This window comes from Dysidea avara, chromosome 7 (assembly GCF_963678975.1).
Source record: "Dysidea avara chromosome 7, odDysAvar1.4, whole genome shotgun sequence".
Lineage (NCBI taxonomy): Eukaryota > Metazoa > Porifera > Demospongiae > Dictyoceratida > Dysideidae > Dysidea > Dysidea avara.
In genome coordinates, this window is record NC_089278.1 from 9,148,224 (window position 1) to 9,166,060 (window position 17,837).

Genomic DNA, 17,837 nt, shown 5'->3' on the forward strand with positions numbered 1-17,837 from the left:
TCATGTGCAGTTGCAAGTACTCGTAGGAATCTTTCTCTTTCTTCATAACTTTGTACGGACAGATGCCAGGTGGCCAGTCCACGTATGGCTGAGATACTTGCAGTAGCTGAACGGCTTAATCTCTTCACAGCTTTGTCTATTTTAATTGACTCCATTAGTTCTGATATTAAGCTGTCATCGTCTGATAGTTCCAAGGGGGGTGGGTTATCAGGTAACTTCAATTTACCTTCTGTACAAACTATAGTGAAACTACATGCCTGTCTTCTTTTGGTTTCAACCCTGACAATGTTATGAAGTGTACAAGATTTGAGTATGGAATATTGTGGACTATCAGGAAGAAGAGCAAATGATAATTGCGGCCAGTGGATGAAGTCCTCACCAACAATGTATAGTTTATGCGTAGTTAGTACCATACTACACGTAATGGTAGTGGTGTCATCTGTTAATTCTACTACCATATATTTGCATCTTCTCCTGTTGGTGATTCACTGAGGGTTGATAGTACTGCATTAGGTTCCTGGTAGGATGTTTTACAAATGATCACATTTTCTGCTTCATTGTTAACTGGTAGTGGTGTTGAGAATGGCCTTCCCTTGTCAGTTTGGTGTCGGTCAATAGAATGTTGTGTTAATAGTTTAGTGAAAGAATCGTCTACTGAATCTTCTCTTGGCCTTATGCTTGGTAGTGCTTCTAAAAATTTGCTGGTGATATCGTAGTTCTGCGTGATGAATGTAAATGTACTGGAAGAGTTGCCCCCACTGATCCTAAAGAACTGATAGAATAGGCCAACGTTAACATCTTTCAGCTGTTGAAAGGCAATGTACTGAAAACAAAGAGGTCTACAATGCTGTTCTGGGTTGTTGTATAAGTGAGAAGCAAAAGGACATTTTCCACCATCTTCTATCCACTGTTTCATACTCTGTGGGTCAGTAAGTAAATAAATTGCTTGAGTGCTGACAAACACAAATGTTTGTATATTTGTATTGGATGCTATGAATGGAATACACATGCAACTAAAAGTGAATTTCACTTTTTCTTTGCTGGGAAACTGAGAGATGTACCTGTGGAAGTATTCTTCTTGTTTGTCAAATGCAACCTCATTAAGATCTATTTTGATATCATGATCAGGAGTGGTTAATGTTGCAACATTCTCTGGTGTTTTTGAGACAGTTTTGGCACTTACTACTGTTGAGAAGGTCTTCATATTAACGGATGGGTGCCTGTTAGCTAGTTCAGGCCATAACAAACTGGTGATACTGCCCACAGGAACAACAGATGCTGGGCTGGATTCAATGACAGCCACGAAAGACTGTAACTGACCAATACCTTGTAGACAAAAGTACCATCCGGTCTCTGTTTTCTCCCCAAATTCACCAGTGTGGGAAAATATCACGACTACTTCGTGTACTCCATTCCTTGTGTCTCCCACAAGACATGGCTCACGACATACCTCCAACTTGTTCACATCACTTAACAGCTCTGACTGTAGCACTTGTACCTTGTTAGTAATGGGGGTCACATTCATAGATAATGGTGGTGGCCAGCATAAATGATCCTCATCACACATAAACAATTTCTCATCAGTAATCACCAATGTTCTGTGACAAAATTCAGTGCCACCTTCTTGCAACACAGAGACACAAAGGTAGGCACAAACATTAGTGGTTGCAGCAGTTGCAATAATATTTGCTTGTATGCTTTCCTCAGGGGACAGAGTAGTGCTATAGCTTGTGGCGTGCTGTGAGCTCAGTTGGTCAATGACGTCTTCTTGAACAAGTTGTCTCTTTAAAACACACTCGTCTGTTTCATCAAGCACAATAATGCTACAAACATCTCCAGTAATGCGGTTCTCTGTAGTTCAGTGCTTGTGTAGACATTGTATTTCACCTGTTCACCATCCATAGCTGCCTTCAAGGTCTCTGCCAAGCTAGTAGTGTGTTCAGCATTATGGATTAGCAATATACAAATGATGTCTTCCAAGTGACTAGTCTCTAGACGCAATGACTGCTTCTCCAAACCAATCACAGTTTGCTTGAGTTCACCATAATAGTTATAGAATGTGATGGCACTAGAGGTAGATTGTCAGTCTCCCATGAAAAAAATGAAGATTTGTACGTGCTAGTTATATTCAGAAAGTGTATGGATTTACTGGTAATGAGTACAGTCACATCTTTCTCATGATCAGGTGAAGTCCATAGTACACAACTACACCACAGCATGTACATTAAGACTTCATCATTGTGTACTTGTTTTGTGGCTTGTAGGTGAGCAAAGAACTTGTGCATCAGGTCACTGTCCAGCATTGGCAAGGGTAGTGAACATTTTTGAAGGAATGGAGGAGGAGGGGTAGGGGGTGGGGCTGGTGCAGATACTTCAAGTACTTCTGGTTCAGCTCTGCAAAAAAAATTAAAAAATCTAAATGCACATATAAAAAAATCTGTTGACATTTCACAAGAGTCACTTTCTTCGGTCTTTTTCTTACTCGACTTGCCCTTTCGGTGCTTCTCACGTGGACTATTCTAGATCAACACACAACGGTGCTATCAGCTGTATGTATCAACAGTGAAGTACCTTGTGAGATTTTTGCTCTTTCTTAGCATTGAGCGTGGAGAGCCATTTGTCTCCACCTTCCTTACGCATTGTTTACTTTAAAATAAACACTGACATACTGCTTCAACTTCAGTACATCTGGATCATTAGGCGAATACTTGAATACTCTACCTCCAGAGACAGACCTGTGGATACATATGTCACTGGAATAGTTGGCAGCATGGACATTTTGAAGTCGAACAAAATCACAACACTACATACAATGCATTCACATAGAGGAAGGTTAAAGCACGCGGTTCACTTTGACCTCAAGCCTTCAAACTCTTTCCATGTGGTTGTCATACATAGTTATGTTGACCACCAAATCTCCAGCTCTGGCAGCCAAACTAGCATCAACTCTTTTGTGGTATAAACTAGATAGTCAGGCCACTTGAATCATTACCTTGATCTTACTACTTGCTCAGTTGTTTGTACATGCCTAAAAGTGTATTCATACAATAACATTAGTAAATGAATACCCAAGAATGCAGCTGTTTAGCCATTCCTCTTACTCCTGGGAACCTTTAGTTTCACATACCAAATATTCATTTCTTTCTGGGAATCTTTAGTTTCACATACCAAATATTCATTTCCGTTCATGGGAAAGTTAGGTATAAATTCATTCATTCTTTGGTGCAGAAATGTTTCAAAGATAATGTACATAAAATACGTAAATGTGTTATAATATTAACATAAATTAAATGTGTGTGTGTCTGTAGTTCAAGGCCATTCATCTAATACAGTTGTCCTCAATAAAGCTTCTGCTACTCGGTAAGGGTCACAATTGCTAGATGGCCGCCTATCTTCTAGATAACCTTTCTTGTCTTTATCTACTTGACGAGGAATACGAATGCTGGCTCCACGATGTGCCACACCACTGGAAAACGTCTTGATATCAGCTGTCTCATGTTGACCAGTGAGACGGCGTTCATTATCCTTCCCTCCATAAGGGTCATACCATGCAATATGTTGGTCTTGTTTTTTAGACAGTTTCTCAACAGCTGCAAGAATCACATCAATCCCACCATCTTCTCTCATAGCTTTTGTACTGTAGTTACAGTGGGCACCAGCACCACTCCAATTCTTCAAAGGCTTGGGATCTAATGAACACACAACTCCAAAATCTTCACAAACACGATGCAAGATGTACCGCGATACCCACAATTCATCTCCTATTGAAACTCCTTCACAAGGTCCTACTTGATATTCCCACTATAAGGAACAAACAATATCATAAGATAACAAAAACACATTTTACTTCAGATGGCATCACTTCAGCATTGGTTCCACATATCTTAATGCCAGCATACAGGCAGGCCTTGTAGTGTGCCTCCATTATGGCCCTCCCGTATGCCCTATCTGCTCCTACAGAACAGTAGTAAGGACCCTGTGGGCCTGGATAACCGTTCTTGGGCCAACCAAAGGGATGCCCTTCGAGATTCATCAACGTGTACTCTTGCTCTATCCCAAACCACGGCTTCTCATCTTTACAACGTTCCATCACTTTCATACAAGAGTCCCGATGGTTGGTTTCAGCAGGACTGTCATCCGGCTTGAGTGTTTCGCACATCACCAAAATGTTACCAGCTTTCATGAACGGGTCTTTGTATATGGCGACCGGTTTCAAGTATATATCGCTATTATGGCCAGATGACTGTCCTGTACTAGATCCATCGAAATTCCACACTGGTAATTTTGCAGCTGACGACGGTGTTTTGTCTAACGTCTTCGTTTTGCCTCGCAGTCCTTCTCCCGTCCCGTCAATCCATATGTACGTAGCCAACACTTTACCATGCTGGTCTAAATCATGGTAGTGTTCCAATAATAACTGGTCCTGCGCCATTTCTTATCAAGGTCATTTCAAAAGCCGCGTAAAACAATCGTCACGTGCACGTGCCAGCAAAGCACGTGATAAGCAGAACCTATAGGTGTATAAAATTTTTCATTTGGTAAAGAACACTAGCCGAGGGGTCGCCAACGCCCACGAAAACTTCTATTGTGTACGAGAGTCTCAATATTTAAGTGTTTCAAACGTATTTCTGCATTATTTCAATAAATATTTCATGTATTTATAATTGGATTTCTCAGATAGTGTACGAGAGTCCCAAGCCGTTAGCTACCTCTCGACACTAGCAAATAGTTGGTGAGATTCACTGAAGCCAAGGTCCAATGTTACAGGGTTACAAGGAAGTTAACACACATTCAGTGTCTAATTAGGATCCCCAACATAGAAATTTACAAATAAAGTTATGCAAATAAGTATAACTTGTGTACTAGAGTTCTTAGTGGAATAAACACTAAACCTTCTTGCTCCCCTTAGCCCCCCCCAGGGGCGGATCTAGGATTTATAAAAGAGGGGGGGCTAACTCAAGGTATTAATCTCTTGGGTAGAGGTGTGCAAAGCACACTTCCCAGCATGCAAAGCATGCTGTAACTAGGGGGTCTGGGGGCATGCCCCCCCCAGGAAATTTTTGAAAAATAGATGCTAAAATACTGCAATTTGGAGATATTTCCACATAAAATTCATAATATTTTCTGCCTGTAGATATTTTATATAGCTACCGCCTTTAGATTATAGGTATGGCTCTTTGAAGCATTTTGTTAATGGAAAAGTTTGGGTAGGTACAGACAACCAAGTACATGATGCTCCCTCTCACAATTGCACAACACTGAATAGGTGCATATTAGAATAATAATGTTGAAAGTGGAAAATTTTGAAATTTGAAGAATACAAGATTGAATCTGAGAGCATTTTCAATGGAAATTGTGTAGCTACCTGAATTAAGTATTGCCATACATATTAACTACATGAGTAGATGAATGAAGCCCTTTAAACAAACCAATACACTTCATTGTATGTATAGGTGCAGGCATATTTGGAAAAATTCCATAACAGAACCAACTATATGCTTCCAGTGAATGTTCTATTAGAGTAGTTAGCTGACTGCTCTATTAGAGTATCTCAATCTTGTACACCTCCAATGCTGATACGGGTCCTTGTTGCATAAACTTTAGCATAAATCCACTGACAATACCTTGGAAAGATGTTTATAAAGTGGTTTTATGAGTATTTGTATTATTAGTGATCATATAATTATGCTAAGACAAAATTTCATTATAATACTCAGCATATTGATCAAGTAAAGCCTAAAAGTGAAGGGGGGGCTTCAGCCCCCAAATCCCCCCCCCCCCCCCAACAGTGTCTCCTAGATCCGCCTATATGATTGGTGTGACAGGTTGAAAAAAATCTTCCTTATAAAATTGTGAATTTGGTAGCTGCATCAATTGCTCTAACAGAACATACACATTGAAGGTTTAAAGTTTGCTTTAAACTAATCTATGCAAGAACGAAAGCATGCAGGATTCTGACACAATTTCTAAGGAAAAGAAGATCCAAAATAAACAACGGATTGGTTGTGTTTTCTGTTATGCTGCACTCCTGTATGTATATAGCACTCTGTAATCAAGTATGTATAGCTTGCAATATTGAAGTTATTGCTCACCCCAACAGCCTCCAGAATGAAGTTGTTAGCTATGGTACCCACCAGGTGCACTGTAATGTGCTTCCCATCCAGTAATTGTAATTTGTAATTGTAATTGTAATTTGTAATTGTAATTGTAATTTGTAATTGTAATTGTAAATTTTGGATAGAGGCGCGCGTAGCCTGTACATCCAAATCATACACACAAAAAAAGTAACTATACCCATTAAAAATCATACATTACTATAGTGTCTGTCCAGCAGATTCTTAAATTGAATAGGGGAGTTGGAGTCAATCACTGATTGGGGTAAAGAATTCCAATCATTAATCACTCTAATTGAAAAGAAGGATCTTGATAAGCAATTTGTATGTTTCATCTATGACATTGAAATAGTGCAGCTGGTGAGAACCAATGAAAGATTTACAACTACCTCTCATTGTGAATTCTACTTGTTTACCCACAACACTTGAATATATGGGTGGTCATTGTATTATAATCATTCCCTATAAGTAACATAGCTTGTATGTAAAGTATGATAAAGTGCACCTTATTGTAGTGACTTGTCACCTAGTTGATCACAAGATATTCACAACACTGATCTACAGTATTCAACTCTAGTCTAGTTTGGTTAGACAGCTGTGCACAAAATAATTTCTCTTTTTGAGGAAGAAGATACACCAGTCCATCAGTACCCGCCATCTTTTCACATTTTTATGCATGCGTAATCCAGTAGAATGGACTAAACAGTGGCAAATGATATTGAACTCTGCCAAATGTGTTACTTTAAACTGTACTTGATCTTTATCAGCTTCCTATTCTATCAATAATACACTCTTACAATCAGTGGAACAACATAAATACCTAGGTGTGCTGTTACATAACTCCATGTCCAGGTCTAAACACATTCAAGAAGTAATCAATAAGGCAAGCAAGACATTAAATTTTGTGAAACAAACATTATACCAGTGCGAACCATCTGTCAAAGTTGCTGCCGCATATACCAAATCAGTGAGACCGATACTGGAATATGCAAATGTTGTATAAAATCCATACCAACAATACCTAATTGATAGCATTGAAATGGTACAACGGCGAGCAGCTAGGTGGGTCAAACAAGATTACAGACTAACAATCTGAAATGATAAATGATCTCCATTGGTCTACCCTACATGAACGCAGAAAGTTTAGCAGATTGATTATTTTTTATAATTTTTTACATTAAGATCCACCTGATATAAGTATCCTAGAGCATTACTCACATCACTCCTTGTCTCACTTTCCGCAATTATCTCACCATCAACAATTAATATCACCTTTAATGACATATAACTATTATCAGAAAAGCTTCTTCCCTCACGCCATGATTGATTGGGACAATTTACCAAATGAAATAATTGAATGCTATACCCTAGATGAATTCTTGTATCACCTAAGTTTTGTATGATCATGTATGAATAGCGGATGGACCAAACATTTAGACAATCATATAACTTTGATTTACACTGAATGTATTGTGCTTATTATTTGGGGTTGTGCAGTTGCACCCCCGTGTTGTATCAGCCTTATATGGCTGCCTTACACAGTATAATAAATCCAAATCCAATCCATGGGGCGTAGCTCTCGACTGTCATAACACTGCTACAAAACTTGCTTTATGGAGATGTGGGATCTGTTAGACAAAGCCCTTCACTATGGTTTATTTCTAGGAGCAATATTTCAGATCATCGCAATTGCAGCGATAGTTGTTATTCCTCCCAAAGACACAAAAGACATAGAAGAGCATGAAGAGACTTTAGAAGAGCTAGCGAAGACCAAAAGCAGCAGTAAGCAAGAAAGTAAACAGCAGTCAATTGTTTTGTCACTGCGAAAAAGAACTAAAGATATGCGTATGTGTGTGCCATTCATTCCATATTGTATAAATGGGTAAAGCTATACTGCTATTTCACAACCCCAATATACTAGCTTCAGGTGTATCTTATATCTAAGGGAGGTACTAGGCTGTTATAACTGATAAACAATAGCAATCATATGTACATATGTAAAAATATCAATACATTAAGTGGCCGTGACCAGTAGTTTCTCATGTTTAACATCTTCATATGCAGTTGCAAGTACTCGTAGGAATCTTTCTCTTTCTTCATAACTTTGTACGGACAGATGCCAGGTGGCCAGTCCACGTATGGCTGAGATACTTGCAGTAGCTGAACGGCTTAATCTCTTCACAGCTTTGTCTATTTTAATTGACTCCATTAGTTCTGATATTAAGCTGTCATCGTCTGATAGTTCCAAGGGGGGTGGGTTATCAGGTAACTTCAATTTACCTTCTGTACAAACTATAGTGAAACTACATGCCTGTCTTCTTTTGGTTTCAACCCTGACAATGTTATGAAGTGTACAAGATTTGAGTATGGAATATTGTGGACTATCAGGAAGAAGAGCAAATGATAATTGCGGCCAGTGGATGAAGTCCTCACCAACAATGTATAGTTTATGTGTAGTTAGTACCATACTACACGTAATGGTAGTGGTGTCATCTGTTAATTCTATTACCATATATTTGAGGATCATTACATCTTCTCCTGTTGGTGATTCACTGAGGGTTGATAGTACTGCATTAGGTTCCTGGTAGGATGTTTTACAAATGATCACATCTTCTGCTTCATTGTTAACTGGTAGTGGTGTTGAGAATGGCCTTCTCTTGTCAGTTTTGTGTTGGCCAATAGAATATTGTGTTAATAGTTTAGTGAAAGAATCATCTACTGAATCTTCTCTTGGCCTCATGCTTGGTAGTGCTTCTAAAAATTTGCTGGTGATATCGTAGTTCTGCGTGATGAATGTAAATGTACTGGAAGAGTTGCCCCCACTGATCCTAAAGAACTGATAGAATAGGCCAACGTTAACATCTTTCAGCTGTTGAAAGGCAATGTACTGAAAACAAAGAGGTCTACAATGCTGTTCTGGGTTGTTGTATAAGTGAGAAGCAAAAGGACATTTTCCACCATCTTCTATCCACTGTTTCATACTCTGTGGGTCAGTAAGTAAATAAATTGCTTGAGTGCTGACAAACACAAATGTTTGTATATTTGTATTGGATGCTATGAATGGAATACACATGCAACTAAAAGTGAATTTCACTTTTTCTTTGCTGGGAAACTGAGAGATATACCTGTGGAAGTATTCTTCTTGTTTGTCAAATGTAACCTCATTAAGATCTATTTTGATATCATGATCAGGAGTGGTTAATGTTGCAACATTCTCTGGTGTTTTTGAGACAGTTTTGGCACTTACTACTGTTGAGAAGGTCTTCATATTAACGGATGGGTGCCTGTTAGCTAGTTCAGGCCATAACAAACTGGTGATACTGCCCACAGGAACAACAGATGCTGGGCTGGATTCAATGACAGCCATGAAAGACTGTAACTGACCAATACCTTGTAGACAAAAGTACCATCCGGTCTCTGTTTTCTCCCCAAATTCACCAGTGTGGGAAAATATCACGACTACTTCGTGTACTCCATTCCTTGTGTCTCCCACAAGACATGGCTCACGACATACCTCCAACTTGTTCACATCACTTAACAGCTCTGACTGTAGCACTTGTACCTTGTTAGTAATGGGGGTCACATTCATAGATAATGGTGGTGGCCAGCATAAATGATCCTCATCACACATAAACAATTTCTCATCAGTGATCACCAATGTTCTGTGACAAAATTCAGTGCCACCTTCTTGCAACACAGAGACACAAAGGTAGGCACAAACATTAGTGGCTGCAGCAGTTGTAATAATATTTGCTTGTATGCTTTCCTCAGGGGACAGAGTAGTGCTATAGCTTGTGGCGTGCTGTGAGCTCAGTTGGTCAATGACGTCTTCTTGAACAAGTTGTCTCTTTAAAACACACTCGTCTGTTTCATCAAGCACAATAATGCTACAAACATCTCCAATAATGCGGTTCTTCTGTAGTTCAGTGCTTGTGTAGACATTGTATTTCACCTGTTCACCATCCATAGCTGCCTTCAAGGTCTCTGCCAAGCTAGTAGTGTGTTCAGCATTATGGATTAGCAATACAATGATGTCTTCCAAGTGACTAGTCTCTAGACGCAATGACTGCTTCTCCAAACCAATCACAATTTGTTTGAGTTCACCATATGTTATAGAATGTGATGGCACTAGAGGTAGATTGTCAGTCTCCCATGAAAATGAAGATTTGTACGTGCTAGTTATATTCAGAAAGTGTATGGATTTGCTGGTAATGAGTACAGTCACATCTTTCTCATGATCAGGTGAAGTCCATAGTACACAACTACACCACAGCACGTACATTAAGACTTCATCATTGTGTACTTGTTTTGTGGCTTGTAAGTGAGCAAAGAACTTGTGCATCAGGTCACTGTCCAGCATTGGCAAGGGTAGTGAACATTTTTGAAAGAATGGAGGAGGAGGGGTAGGGGGTGGGGCTGGTGGTGGTGGTGCAGATACTTCAAGTACTTCTGGTTCAGCTCTGCAAAAAAGATAAAAAATCTACATGCACATATAAAAAAATCAGCTGACATTTCACAAGAGTCACTTTCTTCGGTCTTCTTTTTCTTACTCGACTTGCCCTTTCGTTGCTTCTTGCGTGGACTATTCTAGATCAACACACAACAGTGCTATCAGCCGTATGCATCAACAGTGAAATACCTTGTGAGATTTTTGTTCTTCCTCAGCATTAAGCATGGAGAGCCATTTGTCTCCACCTTCCTTGCGCATTGTCTCCATCTTAATTTTAAGAGCTACAAGTAGCATACATGAGAGCTGGAATGGCAGAAATTTAATAATATTTACCAGCAGCTCTGCTCAAAGAAACACAGTCAACATCTTCAGACAATGTTGTCATCTATTGTAATAATACGTATGTACCACTGCAACGTAATACATAACGTCAACCTTCTTGCCACTCAACGGTGATCTTTTGATCTGCTGCAGTTGTTGCCGCTGTGGACTCTCCATACAATCAGTGATATTGTCACTTGACTGTTGTTGAACACCCATAGCATCCTGTGTGCATACTAATAGGTAGGTCTGTAAATGTAAACGATAGCACAAATTACCAACTCCTCTGTGGTGGCTTCAAGTCCATCTAAACTTAGCTGTAAGACATACGTATGACTACAACATATTTGAAAATCACATTTTCATACCTGCTTCTGTGTGTTAGGTAGTAACTTGAAGACTTCAATTCTGTAATCAGTAACATTAGTTAGGGGATTACCCTTTAGTAGAAGGTGCTCCAGGCAATCCAAGTTAGAGAGGTGATCGACTTCTTTAACCTATAAGTTGACAGTGATATACCCCTTGGTGTGTATTAGCTACTCACATCTACAATGCTATTCTGATTGAGGTTCAAATACACCAGAGAAAACATCTTCTTTAACCCTAACAATAACCAAAAGGTGTTAACAAGACACGTACAGGACACACATGCTCAGCTCCCTTTACCTTCCATTGAGGTGATCTGATTATTGGCCAGACTGAGTTTGGAAATGTTGCCAAGTTTTGAGCTGAGGTTGTCTAGCCTGCTAATCTGGTTGTAGCCAAGATCTAAAGTAGTCAATTCTGAAAGCTCCTAAAGCATAGTCAGTACTCTAATATAGGACAACGCATACTTTACAACTCACAGATAAATTTTCTACAGTATCAATTGTATTATGAGACAGGTCCAGTTCTACAAGATTGGGCAGTAGTCGCTAAATAAAATTTATGATATAATTTTCACTTTTTAAGGTGTTCACTTACTAAGCTCTCATCAATCTTTTCTAAATTGTTGTACTTGAATATAAGTCGCTGTAGCTGAGGCCATTGACATGATTTCTTGACCACATCCTCTGTCAGTCCATTTTGACCTTCCAGTGAGTCATCAAGATCATCACTTGATTGATGGTTGATATCACTTTGACCCTTGACATCATCTGAAGGTTGACTATCCACCACAAGAAACTCCTGGAGACACATAATATTGCCACAAAAAATACATTTTTTTTTGTCAGAAAAATCAAAATAGTGTTCATATTGCATGATTGGTTTCATCATAAAAGACTGGCACTTAATTCATAAAGTGGATATTTATCATTCAAGACACACGTATAAGTATAGGACTCACCCAGAGTACACTTTTACTTCTGTAAACCTCCAAACAGACCAGCTGTGTGTATAGACACTCTAGACCAACACAGTACTCAACTTCTAATGCTTCCAACTGGTACAAAGAAAAGGATAATGATAGACCTTTAATGATATACTCACTCTTAAAGAAATAAGTGATTTGAATGGTGCCAGGTCAACCTTGACATCTGCAGTCAATGTTACAGTTTGGTTGAGAGCTGGGGCTATCTACACAAGTATTACTGTCAATGGCACAATGCATAGTAGCACAAGAGACAACAACACCTTCAATCTTTGGAGCTGGTAAAAGAAATCGTATAGTTGAGTAATATCATCTTTGTCATGGTAGCTAGCTACAAAATTTGAACACAATAATAATAATAATAATAAGTTGATAGTAACTTACAGCATGCCTCAATTGGGATTTGCAGCCTCCGCTGGATACAGTACACTTGTACTGGAGTGAGACTGATAAAGCCTCCACTTGATAAAATAGCATCACCTGTGACAAAACAGGGTATTATTATTATTATTTGTTTACTGTACAGAAACCTCCATATGGAGTATATAGTACAACAGATTAAATTAAGAATAATTGTAGTGATTGTACTTAGCTATAATTAATACATTGTTTAAATGTGCTTAAGGTAGGTGATTCCACAGTACTGCTAGATAGGTTATTCCATAATTTAATTGTAGAGGGGTAATAAGAGTAAAGGTAAGAGTCAATTCTGGAGTGTGGCTGTAAAAATCGTTGATCGTGACCTCGTGTTTGGCTTGCTGTTGGGGATTAAATAGTTTCTATTATCGATGTGAACTTGTCTATGCACCATTTTATACATCGTAACTAGCTTCAAATTGTTCTGTCGCTGTTCAAGAGTTGGTAGATTCAGGTGATCTAGTATCTCAGTTACAGGGTGAATAATTGTTTGTAATAAACCTTGCAGCTCTTCGTTGGACCATTTCTAACTAGTAGATGTTACTGTTAGTGTATGGAGACTAGACAGTTGATGCATACTCTAAGATAGGACGTACTATTGCTAGATAACACAGCTTCTTAGTTTGTTGAGTGCAAGAGCTAATATTACGTCGTAAAAAGGCATTGGCTGAGTTCGCTTTACAGGTAACATGTTGGATATGGTTTGATTGGATTGGAGTTTGATTGGATTGGTACACATTGTGTACAGCAGAAGCCAAACATTGACTCACTCTGATTACAGAAAGTGGCAGACAGTTGTTGAATGATGCTCATCACGTCCTATGAGAACATCGGAATAATGACGATACACACACAGTGAGTACCTACATAGACTGGGTATTGTAGAAACTTCAGCAACTCCAGTGGAGGGGATGGAAGTATCCTGATCAGCTCCTTGAGGTATTCATCTAGTTTTACTTTTCTCAATGATGTATAGTGTTCCGTCTTACTGCGAAATACTTTCTTAGGTGGCAACAATTTCTTCTCAACATTGTATTGCTTAACAAGCTACGAAACAATACACACATGTTGTTAGGTGTTTCTCATTGAACTTCAGCACACAAGGATGCTCATATCTGGCTATAAATATGACTTTTTAAAAGCTCCAGTATTTTTCTAATCTAAAGCTAACACATACTTATAGTATCAGCCACGCAGATCGGGATGAGACCACTTTCCTTCAGGGGAAAGTGGTCTGGCCACAAAAGAAGTTACACACATACAACCAACTAATCATAGTACTGTATGAACTAACCATTTCATGCAAATCATCAAATTCTCTGTACCTCCTGGCCACAAGCCACTGACAATCACCCACCACAACTTGGATCACATACACCTATATGAGATGATCATTGCAGATCCTGCAGATCTTATACAATATTTACCGTGTGGTCTTCTACTTTCCTCGTCTCAATAATGGAGACATCACATAGTATGCAGCTATCGAAGATCGCCTCTTGTATTATCGGTTCCTGGATGATCAATTCTGCAGCATCTCCACTAGTGATGGAGGGTACCCAACCCCAGTCTCGCTCTATGCTGTCTGGAAGAATATTTACACAACCTTTGAGGGCCGGTACGAATGAAGGGACTGGAGTGCGCGATGCCATTAATTACTCCATGGCATAATTTCCCGAGTAATTGTAAACGAGGACCTTTTAAAGTATTAAACCATTTCCGGTTTCGAACAAATACGGACGGTCGGGCGGCGGGTCTCCACCTTTCATGCGAACGAACAGATCAGATCTCGGATCAGATTCTGTAATTATACTTTTAACATACAAATTTAAAATTGAGAAATTTAAGAAGATGAGCAACAGGAACGTTTATTTGGTCCATTTTCTTCTGCAGGTAGCTGCTCAACTGGTCTTGATAATCTGATAGTATCTGTGTGAGGTGGAGCTATTAATACTTTGAGCATGGCTTTAATGAGGTGCCTAGAATCAAGAACACACAACATACAGATACTCCACATTTTTCGTACTCATACGTGATGGATTCTTCAACATTAGAGTATGTTTTTACTGATATGTAATTCCAATAAATAAATCCGTTGTCTTTAGAAAACTTCTCAATGGAGTCTTGTGAAATAGTTTTGTCGACTAAATCAGACTGGAAGATAACATGTATACAATAGTACAAAAAACACACACTGAATACTTTATTGGCCAGTAAAATACTAGGAACGGGGTCTCCATTTGCTTGTGTCACTCTTGTGTCTACCTCCTTCTTCCATTTTGCACAACTTTCTAATGATTTTTGGTTGGTGACGTCGAACAGCACACAACAGCCAGATGCACCCTGATAGTAACTTCTACACATCACTTGAAACTGATCTTGTCCTGTATGACCATACATACATATACACACACAATGCAACAGTGAATAGTACTATACCACGGCTAAAAGTACATCCTACTACCCAAATTTTCCCTCTACTGTTTTCATTTTTGTGATATATGGTATATTCAAGGCATGAATAAATTGTACTTACCTGCCATGTCCCAGAGCTAAATAAAAGACAAAATTTCAGTAAATAAACTTTCTTTGAACCCTTACATGTAATCGGATGACGTCACTTTCTGACCATCTTATACTTCTCTGGTGATACTCAGCTACACACAGACAACATCATTCTTTTACAATGAATATTGTAAATCATTATATACCTCCAAAGGTTGGTTTATAGTGGGGTAGCCAGCGTCTGTTGACGTATCGCTCTACAAATGATGTTTTACCTGCAAGCATATCATGATAAATTATCCTGTACATAACTTGATGTATACCTGTGCTTGGGTCTCCAATAATTAATACCTTGAATTGTGTTTCAGTCATAGCATTGCTATATGAATAGAAAAATGAAGAGTACATTAAAATACATGGTTGATTTTATGCACCTATCAATGTTAAGCCCCACTACCCCCCCTCCCGGGCTTACTAAGGGATTAGTGGGGGATTTTCGCTGATTTGATCAGAGATTTTGCCCCACTAGTGGGGCATTTGACCATTCAAAATTTTAGGCGTTTGCTTTAGCTTGCAAGCTATGAAAATTAATCTGTTTCCTAAAGTTTATTCCAGCGATACTACATGGAGATTTGACCACTAGTTGTTCCCCAGTGGGTGGAGAATTTGATTTTTCAAAAAGTCAAATCCCCACCATTTCCCCCACTACGCCCGGGAGGGGGGAGGTGGGGGATAACATTGATAGGTGCATTAGGTTTAGTACGTATTCAGACTCCCTTACAATAATTATATAGCTACTGCAGTACCAACACATGTCATATAGACTCATATACAAGCAAAATGATTACGTTTTACCCTAGTGCTAAAAACGCATAACATAGTTCAGGCCAATGCTGACATCTTTAAAATAGATTCTAGTTATTAGGCCACCGATTGTAGATTCCTTGTTTCCTGCCACCCACCCGCATGGTAATTTTAGAGCCGCATGCAAATTTATTATTGCGTTTGATAGTCACGTGACCTGAATATTAATACTGGCAGGCAGTTCAGTTGTGTGGTCGTGTCATTGGGATGAAGACTAGGTTATTGGATAGGTGGACTCTGATGTGAGCATCTGATGTTATTTAGTGCATGGCATCCGGCCTAATACTAGCAGTGAATCCTAGCTTCAAGTAGCCATTGGTAAACTTGAGATGCGCATCAACTCTCAATCTGTTGTGTCGAAAAATTCGTACTGTTGAAGCTGATGGTACAGAGTCAGGCTAGTAAGTACAGTACTAGCTAGCACGTGTCACTGCAAGCATGGCAAACCCAGCAGCTCTATACGCAAATGCCTTTCTGGCTGCTCAGGAAACACTGCAACACTTCAAATCTAACCTTCTAGAGGTTTGAATCTTAGCAAATTACAACTAACCTTGAATCTAGCTCTCCTGAATTTAAGAGAAAAAAGCTATTTGGAGTTAACGGGCTCCCTTCAATATCCTTAATATTAAATAATAGATTTTAGCAATATAATAAATAATAGCCAGCCGTCCGCCCGCATGGTATTTTTAGTCTGACTAGGACGGGAAACAAGGCATTTACAATTGTTGGCCTAACACTAGCTGTCACTACCTGCATAATAAATAGTTCAATGTTTTTCAGTACTTTGTGACATGACTCCTTGCTATAGTTTTGTGCAACATAGTGATATGGATGTGTCTATCAAGCAAGACACTTCTATCATGGCTGTCTATAGTGTGTAGTCAAGCAACTACAAAGCAAGGCTGACTGAGGTACTGTGCAATTCAATCATGGTTCATGGTTTCAGTAGCCTTGCCAGTATTTTTTCTGTAAATACAGGCTGGCTAGCAAGACTTTGAATTACACACAGCATAATTTGCAATCCATTGTAAGGATCTACTTCTTACAATATAAGCCTTTACACTGATGCTTTGAATTCAGTCATAGTGGAGAGGAACTCTCAATAATAAGTTATTAACAAAGCAAACTGCATAAGTCAACATTTAAAGAGTCCATAATGGGACTCTGATGGACCCTTGCTTAAACTGAATGTTGCAATCTGATGTACAAAAGCCTCGGAAGATGAAGGGGTTAGTCACTTGGAAATTCCTTGACAAAATTTGAAATCTGGCATTAATTAAAATTTCCCTCATATTTTACTGAAGAAAACCATGGAAGATCTCGCTTGTAATTTAATTTATGACTGTTTAATATATTAAGTTACGTGGAAATATTAGCATCTGACAAATTTCATAATTTCAGCATTTTCACTAAGTGATGGACCCCCCAAAGATTGATTTATGTAGCTGACCTACGCCTTGACACTGACTTCTACAGAATGGCATAGGCACGGGTCTAGTCCTTCTGTGCTTCGGGGGAATTAGCTACCCCTTGTAACTTATATTCCCTAGCGCTAAATACTAACTTTACCTTGTGGTGTTCAGATGCACTTCCTATACCTTCAGGGAAGATTACATATTAGCTAAACGTAGCCTGGCCATTAGGCCAAAGTTCCTTGGCCACACCCCCTCCTTAGCTCTAGTCGCAAGTAATGCACAACACAGCTCACGACACAGCTCACGACACAGCTCACAACATACACCATACACACTAGTAATATACAATACACACATTTCACATAACCGAACTGGAACAACACAAAAATAGAAGTCCACTC

At 39.0% G+C, this 17,837-nt stretch overlaps 3 protein-coding genes across 3 annotated transcripts; all 3 read right to left on the reverse strand.

The window, feature by feature from the left end:
- Window positions 1-3,196: 3,196 nt before the first annotated feature.
- On the reverse strand, window positions 3,197-4,578 carry LOC136259586 (glutamine synthetase-like). The gene is made up of 2 exons (XM_066053064.1): window positions 3,848-4,578; window positions 3,197-3,801 (listed from the first exon to the last, which is right to left on the reverse strand). The coding sequence occupies exons 1-2, from the start codon at window positions 4,430-4,432 to the stop codon at window positions 3,310-3,312; spliced, it is 1,077 nt and encodes a 358-aa protein (XP_065909136.1). The 5' UTR covers window positions 4,433-4,578; the 3' UTR covers window positions 3,197-3,309.
- A 3,474-nt stretch (window positions 4,579-8,052) lies between these two features.
- Window positions 8,053-14,369, reverse strand: LOC136259580 (uncharacterized). The gene is made up of 19 exons (XM_066053057.1): window positions 14,080-14,369; window positions 13,947-14,030; window positions 13,520-13,699; window positions 13,423-13,471; window positions 12,620-12,715; window positions 12,499-12,566; window positions 12,355-12,441; window positions 12,212-12,307; window positions 11,848-12,051; window positions 11,730-11,798; window positions 11,551-11,677; window positions 11,429-11,487; window positions 11,253-11,381; window positions 11,163-11,201; window positions 10,999-11,109; window positions 10,897-10,948; window positions 10,753-10,844; window positions 10,624-10,700; window positions 8,053-10,573 (listed from the first exon to the last, which is right to left on the reverse strand). The coding sequence occupies exons 1-19, from the start codon at window positions 14,302-14,304 to the stop codon at window positions 8,128-8,130; spliced, it is 4,290 nt and encodes a 1,429-aa protein (XP_065909129.1). The 5' UTR covers window positions 14,305-14,369; the 3' UTR covers window positions 8,053-8,127.
- Window positions 14,370-14,441: 72 nt separating this feature from the next.
- On the reverse strand, window positions 14,442-17,609 carry LOC136259593 (ras-related protein Rab-7L1-like). Its single transcript, XM_066053070.1, has 8 exons — window positions 17,591-17,609; window positions 15,481-15,536; window positions 15,364-15,432; window positions 15,254-15,309; window positions 15,189-15,204; window positions 14,855-15,036; window positions 14,685-14,806; window positions 14,442-14,631 (listed from the first exon to the last, which is right to left on the reverse strand). Exons 2-8 carry the CDS (start codon window positions 15,527-15,529, stop codon window positions 14,496-14,498), a joined length of 630 nt encoding a protein of 209 aa, XP_065909142.1. The 5' UTR covers window positions 15,530-15,536; window positions 17,591-17,609; the 3' UTR covers window positions 14,442-14,495.
- Window positions 17,610-17,837: the final 228 nt, after the last annotated feature.